At 43.7% G+C, this 12079-nt stretch overlaps 1 protein-coding gene across 1 annotated transcript in view; it reads left to right on the plus strand.

Moving 5' to 3' along the window:
* LOC119175603 (protein kinase C iota type) overlaps positions 1 to 2192 on the plus strand; it is a 51651-nt gene extending 49459 nt beyond the window's left edge. Inside the window, exon 12 of the mRNA XM_075876303.1 lies at positions 2088 to 2192. Within this exon, the coding sequence (XP_075732418.1) occupies positions 2088 to 2174 (87 nt within the window). The 3' untranslated portion in view covers positions 2175 to 2192. The remainder of the gene's footprint in view (positions 1 to 2087) is intronic.
* The last annotated feature ends 9887 nt before the right edge of the window (positions 2193 to 12079 follow it).

Consider the following 12079-nt stretch of genomic DNA (forward strand, 5'->3'; position numbering starts at 1 on the left):
TTGCTGTATTAGTACTCTTTATGTTTTTTTTACTACTACTAATTGCCCGGTGATTGAAGCTATAAGTGGCAGTAGCGCAAATCACGGCGTTGCCCCGAGACGATTTGTGCAACTCTGCTGCCACGCACTATTTTCTTTCATTTTGCCATGACAGGGTCTAAGTCATAAAAAAAAAACTTATGACCACTGAGCGCAAGTCACCCTCAATGTTTCACAATCTTCGAGATTGTGTTGCCAAGATTACGCGCAAATGATGCTGCGGCTGCCGCATGTCGATGGAGGTGAAAGGCTACAGGCGCATGTACTTAAATTTGACCATATACATGCATGGTCAAAATTTTCGGAAGCCCCCGCTTCTGCATCTCTCTCAATCGTATCGTAACTTAAGGACGTAAAAAACTCGACAAAATTTTTGTTCAGATTACGCGCAGTACGCATACTCCTGTTAATCCGCGGGCTTACGCGTGCACCAGGCACAACGCTGGATTGTGCGATCACTGGCGTGTAGATACACTAAGTGTTCTGCCGATAATGAGATTACCGAAAGCCGACTACTCTTATTGTTGTTACCAGAGTACAAGGCGATTTGCTTATACTTTGAATCAGTTTTCGGCGAATGGGCTAGCTCATTAAGGGGTTTCATTTCCACCAGAGGGACTGCCTCTTTTTTCGTAGTCACCACAACGAGACAATACAATAGGTCGGAGGCGTTTCCGAGGTGCAATTCGAAAAAATTGATGGCTTGTTTGTGAGCATATAGATAACGACCGGGTAACGCCGGCAGCTAAGAAGAATAAGAAAAGTAATGGCAGCTTTATGGGCTCTACGTAGGCATATATACACAATGTTCCACAAAATGTTGCTACCAGCGTTGTTTCTGCTGTACACATGTGATTCAGTATTGCAAAATCGTCTTTTATGGACAAGCTGAAACTCGTGTTGTTAAACAACAGTTAGCTAGCTCGTCGGCAAGCTCAGGAGTGACTCCTATCTATTACAGAAATGACAATCAAGAACCGCTGTCAGCGAAGTGTATACAGAGCTGTCCTGTTATCCAGCTAAAAAAAAAACCATATTTAGTTCTTCGGAAGGAAACTTTTACTTTGTAACAAAAGTTTTGAAATACCAATAAACATTTCAATGAAATGAAATTCGGCACATTGCAGAAAATTTCAAGCCGTCGTTTTTGTGCATGTGCGTTCGTTACTTGATTGTGTAAACCTATAAGAACAAACTTGCGAGGATAACGAAGTATCTTTAGATATAATTGGCAAGTATCATACCGGATACAATTTAACCTGCCCTATAATATACTATAATATATAATATAGTATCTCGTATCATATCGCGATGCAATTTCAAAGTATCTTTGCCCAGCCCTGCCGCTCTCTCACTAGTGGTATAGTATTCTATGTTTCCAGACATATTTTTATGGATAAGGAACCTACCTCTAGCACTCTTCTACCAACAAAGCCACGTGTCCACTCTCCATCAGTGTATAAAGCCCATGTATCCTCCTAAATCCCCCCCCCCCCCCCAACACACCGATTAACCCCCGGCCTTCAGTCCCCAGTGGCTGAAGCAACCAACTGACCAAGGCAGTGGTCAGATCTGCGACGCTTCGGAGGGTGCTAAGAATCTCTGGGGCCTAACAAGCCGCCATTGGTATCTCTACTTGGCTACGTTTAAAGCTATAACTTCATCTAGTAAGGCGACACTGGCTGTTCTATTCGTTATTACAGGAAGTAATAATGCTCAGGGAATTTAGGAGGACACACGAGGGTTATACACTGATGGAGAGCAGACGCGTCCTATGCTATGCATATACAATGTGTATGTGTGTGTCTCCTGTGTTCTGCGCATGTGAATAAAAGTTTTCAGTTGAGAGTTAGGTGCTTTTGTTGCATGTGCTTCGTCGTGTTTTCATGCCGCTTCGCGGTGCCGCTTTGTAACTGTGAATGCCTACTAGCTAGCCAAATTGGTCAGTTCATCTAACCACCAGTAAACCAACACACCAAAGGTCTAGCTCTAGGTACCTGACGGTAGCGGTCAACGTTTGATGAGCCGGTAAACTCTCTTATTCGCAGGCGGCTCTCTGCCTAGCACGACGAGAGAGGAGGGCTCTAACCTGTCAACATAACGACCCCGATGCCTTGGACCAGACTGTGCAATAAAAAATTTGGCACCCGCAATTTTTCACATCTTCCTCAATTTTCACCCACATGTGCACACAGTGCCACCCGAGTCTCGGGTGACCTACTGAACTCCTTTGTTGCGACCTTGACGCTGCCAATATGTCTTCTTGCTGCTTTCATATGGTAATTGCAGTATAGAAAAAGTGTACTCTTTTTCGCCGTTCAGAATACGCAGCCCTTCCGTTTCCTTCCTAGTCATTTTGATCTCAAACCCGCGAGAGCAGGGTGAAAACTTTCAAAGGCTCGTGCTCATTATACATACCTAGCACACGCGCGTCCCAGGCTGGATCCCGATTCTTTGCATGTCAATAGTGCGGCCAGTGAGCCACTTGGAAACCGTAGCCGCGTGGCTTAGGAAAATTGCTTTCCGATGTCTCTTCGTGCGCACATTTTAGCAAATGGTCTCCGGGGCACGAGAACTCGAAAAACGAAGACAGCGGCTACGATTGGGTGGCCGGGGCGTCCGTCGAGATTAATTATTTGGAGCAGACCACTTACTTTTTGAGGATTACAAAGCGCATTTGTTTAAGCGAATTCAGCACTCCGGTGTTTTTCAGAAAAAGCTCGAATTCTTTGAGCCATACAGATACACAATGAATCTATTCTACGGATATTGTTCTGTGCGAAGTGTGCGCATACACAGGATTCACATATCTAAGATGCGGATCCTATGTAATCCAACTTTAATTCTGCACCCGCACAAAATATAACAGTGACTGAATTCTACAGGCCAACATCAGCACAGCCATGGATGGTGTGAAACTTCATAGAATTCCTGGCATTTAAGGGAATGTCTACACGATATTATTAAAGAAAAAAACTAATCGCTATAAGTTTGCCTCGACAAGATTACTATGGCACTTTGTCCTTCACACCAGCTCACAGCAATTCCTGCTACAACTTGCGCGTCAACGTGCAACTAAATTTCATTCGGGATTCACTGGCTCTAATAAAACACTGGACCTAGTTCACCTTCTCATGTGCCAACAAAATGCACTGGGGAAACCTTCAGAATGATGCAATCGACATGCGTATTCTAAAGTATTCTTCGCAGCACCAGTGAAGCACCGGAGTGATTTCGGCCAAATAATTTACGATTGTACTATATATTTATCATTGGTGTTAGTCAATATTAACATAAGAGATAAAAGGCAGGGCGATGCTTGGGTTTCGCCTCAAAAGTAGAACCTGGTAGCGTAACTGGAAACTCGTTCACATTGCCTTCTCAATCGGCAGCCTCGCGTCTCTTCTGAGTAGCCACCTCAAACAGGCTGCAAGGAAAGAAACGTCTGGGCGAGTAATAGAGGCAGTTAGTAGACTATCCTGCAATGTCTACTGCAAGTACAGCTGTGAATTGCCCACTACGTCGTAATATTTACTTTGCGAATGAGCTATTACGCGCCCGCAAACAAACACGTGAACTTATACACTGCTGCTCACTTCGGTGGATGCTGTGCTGCTGATTATAATTAATAATTTGGAGCACCTGGTTATGAGTGGAAATTTAAACCCCTCACTCGTTGGGGTAGTCACATATCTTAACGCATGGCATGGCTCTACGCTTTTTTTTTTCACGGAAAACATGCGTTAAGTAGGATCCTGCCATTATACAATATTCGTACAGAGTTGCCTTTTTCGGAATACATTCCAAGCAATTCTGTGACTCTGTGTTATACAACGCCAGTTTTCCCATGGAGAGGGCCTGGCTTCGATTCCACTTGGTTCGAAGTAGGCAATGCAATAGCATCGAAGAGCGCGTTGCACAGTTTCCGCCTGCGTTGGCGTCGTTTGTTGTGAGTAAAAATCTCGTCCATGACCAAAAAGGAAAAAAAAAAGGGGGGGGGGTTGCAAATGAAATACAACAACTTTCCGGGTCAAAGCGAGGATAGAACCCAGGCTGTCTACGAAGCTAGCAGGTGTTCTGCTACATATCCACTATATCTGTTGATCACCATTTTGGGAAGAAACACTATACAAATGTCATGAAATAAAGCAGTTCCTGTGGCTGCAGGAGCGCATATAAAATCACGTCAGGCGTAAAAAAAATGTAAATTTGGCAATGAGTGGGTGTTTAAAGGTCCATTCAATTCAAAGATTTGGGAATAATTTATTCATAATCAGCAGCAGAACCATTAATAAGATGAACAGATGCTTCGGTTCGCGTGGTGCCCTACGGACGAGCAGTGGGCCCTGCGGCGATTCGCAAAATAAATGACTTATCAACTGTGCTTGTAACAGGCATTCAATGATATTTTGAAACCGCAATGATACATGCACAGGCAATCGTTTCCTTACGGCCTGCATTTGAATATTGCACCGAGAAGCGTAGCAGAATAGAAGGCCAGGCGTGTGAGGACTGATTTATGCTATCGCGATTCACTCTTAAAGGCGCAAGTCAAGCGTACTCCGATTGTTTATTATTCATTTATTTGCATCTGTCAGGAACTTCTGCTCATGGGCAACGCTTAGTTTTCACTCAAAGCCAACAACGCTGACGTTACGCTGTGATTTCTTCGAAACTCGCTCTGAAACGCTATGACGTGCGAAAAATTGGGCGGATCCCGCGTACCACGGGAATCGATGTTTGGCGAAGCATGCGGAGGCAAGATGACTGTGTTAAGATTTTTTTATTGAGAAAAACATCACGCTAAAGCTATGTAAGAATGTTGTACGCACATATGTACGTTGAACAGTCGCATATGTTTTATATGTTAGCAGTTGCTTACACTTGCGTAACGATGCAACAGCAACATGAATTTCAGAAGAATGCTGAGTTGGGCGCATTGTTAATCATCTATACTGTCTCTCTGCAAAAAAACCAATGTAACACGCTTCTCTTTCTTTTTCTCTCCTTTAGTGCTTCTGTCGTATATTTGCGCAGTTACATAATAAAGCAACATAAATATTATAAACGCCAGAAGCATTCATAAGAGCCTAAATGTAGCGCTTGTGTTCGTGAGAATGGTAGCCCTTGGCCGTGCTATATAAGTCAACTTCAGTGGGTGGCGCTTAGCTACGATTGGCGCTAACCTGACGTGACGGCTATACCACAGGAGTAGAAATAGAATGTTTATAAAGTTGTATAGCCAACACAGTAACCGATTGACGTTTCACGAACATTGGAGGCCTTTTCCAAAGCAGCTCCGAGACCTGCTGTGGCTCTATGCTAGAATGCTCGATTGCCCCACAGAATGCTAGGGTTAAATTCCTCCTGCAACCCTGGCATTTATTCTTTGCATTCGTCGGCTCAACGCTACCCATTGCATTCTCTTTTATTAACGTTTTCGCGTTAAAATAGCCATTGTCGGTTCTCGCAGTTCTTAGATAGTTGTAAACTGTCAATCACCTGTGAGTGTTACACGCATACCGTGGCCCGTGGTATACGGGTATGTGCCACATATGTGTGGAGGAAAGCGTTTGACAGCATACGTGACGGAATCGTCAATATATATTCATGTCATGACCAGCGAGTTAATATTCGTGAAGGCATCTTACCATCCCGTACTAATTTTGGTTTACTACAAGCTAATGGAGTGATCACGAAACTGCATAGATAGATAGATAGATAGATAGATAGATAGATAGATAGATAGATAGATAGATAGATAGATAGATAGATAGATAGATAGATAGATAGATAGATAGATCTAAGTACCCGATTTTCACAAAGACGTTCGTCGCGATTGAAAGTGGCCCTCGAATATTTGGTGAGGTACCGATCTCCACTATCACTGATATCGGAGACGCACACCGTTATTTATTATCAGGGGAACTGTCTAAGCTGGTAGTTGGTATCCACACAAAACTCGATGGGTATGCACCACAGAAAGCGGGTATGTGCCAAGCAGCTCCAGCAAAGCATCACCGTGCAAAGGGGTGGGCAAGTGGGAAAGCGAAGTGAGAGTGATCAGGGCCGATGTGAAGGTGAAGAGGAAGAAAAAGAGAAGAGATAAGGGTGACCGAAGCATAGACATGTTCACTATAGCATTGCGACGTATGGGATTGAGAAGCAAGGGCGAGGAAGAGTGATGTGAGTGTCAGAAGGGGGAACGGAGGATAGAGGGCAATATGGAAAGTGATAAAAAATAGATTAAAGAAAGAAGAAGATGATAAAGAAAAGACTCGATCTGCATACGTTTGCTCGCCAGTTCCGCTGTTTACTCAACGGGCCTTGAACAGGCTTTAGAGGAGGCTGGGAGGAGAGAGGGGGTGTTAGGAAAGCCACCTTCATAAAAACGCCGAAAACAAGCTGCTGTCAAAAGATTTCACTAAGGATCAGCTACAACGACGCCCACGACATCAACGACGGCATTCTATGACGAGGCCACACTGCAAATCATTGTCATTGTCATCATCATCAGCAGCCTCCAATATTATGTCCACTGTAAAACGCAACCTCGCCAGGGATATCCGATTAACTCTGTCCTGGGTGAGCGAAGCTGCAAAAGCAGTCTAACAAACGTGCTCTCCATGGATGTTACGAGGTGTCGTCTTGAAGCATTCCGCTCGTTACAGGAACGTCCTTGGTTCGAATGATGGTTTCCAAAAATTCTCTCGCTTTTTTCCCCTTATTATGCATCATCAAATAGTTGTCTTACTTTTCGAACTTCTTCAGGGAGGGAGCCCTATATCTCTTTTCAAGTGCCTTGGTGTCACCGGTGGTCAATGTATACTCTGGTAGTGTTGGTGCTGGCATAATATTGACTCCATAATTTTGCGAGAATCGCTATATATACATGCATGTATGGAACATGATGTTGCATGTTACCGAGTGCCATGCTTTGTGTAAGCCGTTGTATAGCGCTCGTCGAGTCAGTTACCCACAAAATAAAATGTAGCACATAAACTTGATACTATAGCTCTAATAAGCATTAAACATGTTTCTACATTTAAAATTATTAAATTAAGCACATCATGGGTATACGATATAATATTATTTATTCTCAACCGATCAATGCTTGCCCCGCCACGGTGGTCTAGTGGCTGAGGTATCAGGCTGCTGACCCGCAGGTCGCGAGATCAAATCCCAGCAGCGGCGGCTGCATTTTCAATGAAGGCGAAAATGCTGTAGGCCTGTGTGTTCAGATTTGGGTGCGCGTTAAAGAACCCCAGGTGGTCGAAATTTCCGGATTCTTCCACTACGGTGTCTCTCATAATCATATGGTGGTGTTGAGACGTAAAACCCCATATATCAATCAATCAATCAATCAATCAATCAATCAATCAATCAATCAATCAATCGATCGATCGATCGATCGATCGATCAATCAATCGATCAATCAGTCAATTAACCGATCAATGCTTGTAATTCAAAATACGGGCATTTGCGTCACATCTAATGCCAGAGCTGGTGATGTATGACGCTGCACTCGGCATGGTAATTTAGGGAGAAAGTTAATGGATTAAGCACCTTGCTTTTCCCGCTTTCATTGGTGCTACAATCATTATCAAGGCGCGCAGTAGGTGAACGTACAATAAAGGAAACACGTGCTATTTGGAGCAGAGCCCACTTAATATACGACTGCAGGAGCAGCTGGGTGACGCAATAGATCAGAGCCTTGACCAACTGGCTCCCAGCATGCCATGCGAGTGCTTTCTTATCCGGCCGCATTGTGGCGTTACGCTCATAGGCGCTGAAACCAGGAAATTGACTGGTAAATACTTAGAAGAGAGCAGGTGGCCATACCAAAAAGAACTATCGGTTAAGAAGAAAGTGATGGAAACGGAGACTGACATGTGGAGAATTCGCATGATTAAGAAGTCCGCACAAGAGAACTATCGAGCTTTTAAAGAGGAAATTGCCAAGGAAAGGATCTATGATAATACCCGGGGTAGTTTTCTACTGTTTGAGGCCTGGACGGGATTATTGCGAACCAAGACATATCGGGCCAAATACGAAGGGGTAGACACGGTATGTAGATGCAGTGCATGCGAATAGGAGGAGGAAACTGCCGAACACTTGATAATGTTCTGTAAAGGGCTTCACCCTATAGTTCAGGATGATGGCGCAGAGTTTTTCAAAGCAATGGGGTTTGGGGGTAGGGAGGGCAAAATAGACTTTAAGCGGGTAGAATTAACTAGAAGAAGGTTGTCTGATTGGTGGCTAAAGTCAAGGTACGAGTGAAAAATAAACCCTTCACTGCAAAGTACCAGTACTCAACTTCGCTATTTAAAGGAAAAAAAAAAAGATAAATCTAGTGGTTAGTTCAGTAAGTATTACGGCTAGGTGGCGTTAGCCGCAGCTCGATCTAAATGGTACAGCCACATCCATCCATCCATTCATCCATCCTGAAAATGTGACGCACCTACGCAAGATAACGTGACGAGACGACGCGACAGGGAGTACTTGGCGAGTGCGGCTAAACATCCCTGCTATAACCCAGCGCTAAAGACATGATGTTTTTAGCAAGTGCATGGTGAAAAAAGCTCTGCCGTGATGCAAAATGTAGATCGAACGGGTGAAGAGGATCATCGCTCTTGGCTTTTGTCAGTGGATCAGCTGGAACCGGTTCTAGCTTTGCGCCTTTCGCTAATTTTTTCGGGGGCCGGAGGGGGAGAGGGGCTCAACCATGCTTTGTGTATGTTCGTGCCTGCGTTCGCGTGCGTGTATACACACGCAGAAAAAAATGAAAAACTTCAAAGTGAGAATTTTGAACGTCCGGCCCCCCCCTCCCCTTTCCTACTTCGTTAGGTCCATGCTAGATATACTTAAATTTTACGTATACCCAGAGCATATTGGGCTGAACATCCATGCGATCAAATAAATTACATTCACTTTTTTAATGATGAATTCTGTGTAAATATAGGTTGTATTAAAGCTTTACGATAATCCTCTCAAGAAGTACCTAATGAGACGCGCCTTACTACAAGAATGAGGTCGTTTTCATGTGCTACAATATTTTGGTGCAGCCTAAGAAACAGACACGTGCACAGTCACCCTCGAAGTCTACGATGAACACAAAGTCAAGCAAATCGCTCATAGCTGGGATGTTTTTTGAGTGTACTAAAAACATCTATAGAGGTGGAGTTTACGCACCAGGTCCGATGCAACCGGCGGTACGCACATCCGGCGATGCACGATGAAATGAAAGAGCAAGCTATGGCTTTACATTGCGTCGCCTTACGAAAAAGTAAAGTAAAACACAAAAAATACGATGAAAATATGCAGAATATCGCAGAATATGAACACGTGAATTAATGGGCTTGTATTATATATCCAATGGGCGATTGATGTGTACGTCTTGCAAGTTTTCAGTGAACGGTACTCCGCCCTATTAACGCTAATGGTGGCACGCGAAATGAGCTATGATCAAAAGCGCGCTGTCATGCAAATAGATACAGCAGAGTGGCCGTGATATTGCCAGCTGCGAGGTAGGTGTAACGCGACAGGCGGATTCCGTTGCGTGCTGACCACGCAACCTCGACTGTTAGACACGTGTACAGCAATGACAGCGAAGGCTACTGTGAATGGGTCGTCAAAGGTAAGCATGAGTGCATTTTGCTACTTCGATGCTCTTCTTCTCTACTGCTTTTAACTGAAGCCCTTATTGTTTCGAGCAGATCCGATTGCACTGCCAGTCTATCGAATAGAGCACTGACCTTAATGCATACGGTGTACTGGAGAATTTCAGCTGTAATCTGCAAACAACGCTGGGAAAATACACTGAGTACCAAGTGGCGGAATCGAAAAGGGGTTTATTGGCGTGTGTTGCGACGACGGCGGCTCTACGATGAAAATACAATCGTGACAGAGCAACGTTCAAGCAGATGCCGGTGACGATCAGCACGAGGCGAGCGAGACGAGCCCAGAACCCAGTACCAAAGTGGTGGCGATGCTGCTTGCCAACAATCCGTTTTATTCTTAACAATTTGCCCCCGCCAAAAAAGAGCTATCCTGGCGACCTAAGAGTCTGGAGGCAGCGGGCTATGGTATAGCTTAAGGCGGGCAACGTGGACGATGTCACGTCCACGCCGGAGCATGTCGTCAGAGGGGGGAAAGTGGCTCAATGAGAAAAATCACCGGCAAGGTTTGCTCTAAAACGCAATAAGGGCCCTCGTACTTTGACGAGTTTCGAGGAAAGGCCCGGTGTTTGGTAAGGAACAGCCAGCCATACAAGTAATTCCGGGGAATAGCTGTGGCTTCGTGAAGAGTCGGCGTAGTTTTCTTTCTGGCGCTGCTGTTCATGGGACGTGAAAGTGCGTGCGAGTTCACGGCACTCTTCAGCTTTTCGGGCAGCTTCGGACACAGATTGGCATTTGGATGCGTCACATAGTAAAAATTTTTACACCCAGAAGGTTGTAAATGAGCTTGTCCCGTGGACGACACCCTAAGGGTGTTAATTCAGCACCTTCCAAAAAGGGTGCTTTTTCATGCACCTTTAGAATAGGGTGTACATGTAAAAAAACTGTAGGGTGTTACAAAAACACCCTTAAGGAAGGGTGCCTTCGATGTCCAACACTTTTTTAGCACCCTCTGAGGAGGGTGCGAGAAGGGTGCACAAGGGTGTTGAGTGCCCATGGCAGGGGTGCCAGTATTCTTTTAGACTGCACTAATAGATATCAGCATGCACTGATTACACACTACTTGAAGAAAGTGGTCATGATTATCAATGGTGCGCCACCTGTCGAGCTCCATTCATTGTGTCTGGGCAAAAATATAAACGCGTACTATCGTGTATGAACTTGTGCTGGATCTATATATACTTCACAGTATATGCATAATGCACGTTACAGAAAATGAAGCCTTGCTGCCCTTGCATATTGCGTTTATTTAATAGCCAAATAAAACATAAACTTTTCTTCTGCCACACAACTTTTTCACCAGATATACGTTCACGTATACGTACACTACACATGCAACACCTCAAATGTTTATTATATTTATTCAGTTTCACTTCATTGACAATTCTTTGCAACATACAATTACACTGGTTTCAGTTTAGTATACTGCTTCAAGTACATAGAGACTACGAATGAAATATACGCTAATATATCCCTATAATTCTTTCAAGTATCTACAATCCCAGTGGTTTCCAGTTTAATACTCCTTCATGTACACAATCGGTTAATAGGAATGAAATACAGGCAAATATATACTTATGATTCTTTCAAATATATACAATCACCATGATTTCACTATATACGCCTTCATGTACACAATCGTTCCCAAGTAGTGATGCACACAAAAATATATGTGGATAGTGTTTTCAAATGTATAAAATCACAGTGGATTAAGCTTTGTATTCCTGGATGTATAACAATTGGTTATGAGAAATGATGTACATGCAAACATATAAGGGTTTTCGCACATACAACTTTAGCGAATACTTAAGAAACCAATACAATGATCAGAAACACAATAAGCCAAAAACGAACACAAAACTGAGTCAAAACATACAAAAAACAAAAGAGGTAATGCATAATTATGGCTAATGACACAGCTGGGTCACTTTATGCCAAATGTCTCAGCCATTTTGGCAACCATCTCAAATGTATTCGAAAAACTCGTGCTGCATTGAAAATAGTGAACTTCTGGAATATTTAGAAGAGAAAAAATATTTAGTCACGTGGCTGCCCTCTGAACTTCCTGGAATGCCGTCTAGGTGTTGTATGTGAAAAAATTTATTTTAAAAGCACCGCTCTTTCTTTCCATACGAAACTCGGTCTACGTGTTACGTAACAAGAGCTTAATTTGGGAGAGTTGGTTCATCGTGGTTGTGTGCTAGTCACAGCGCGACAACTTTAGGAAAAGACAGAAAGGACAGGAAAGAGCACCGACTGTCAACTAAATTTAATGAATGTGCTACGAGCGCTTTTATACGGAATACAAGAACCGTGTTCATGCGCGACGACACGTGTGAGCACTACAAAATGATCTTAACTGT

Source organism: Rhipicephalus microplus, chromosome X, assembly GCF_043290135.1.
Source record: "Rhipicephalus microplus isolate Deutch F79 chromosome X, USDA_Rmic, whole genome shotgun sequence".
In the NCBI taxonomy this organism is placed as follows: Eukaryota; Metazoa; Arthropoda; class Arachnida; order Ixodida; family Ixodidae; genus Rhipicephalus; species Rhipicephalus microplus.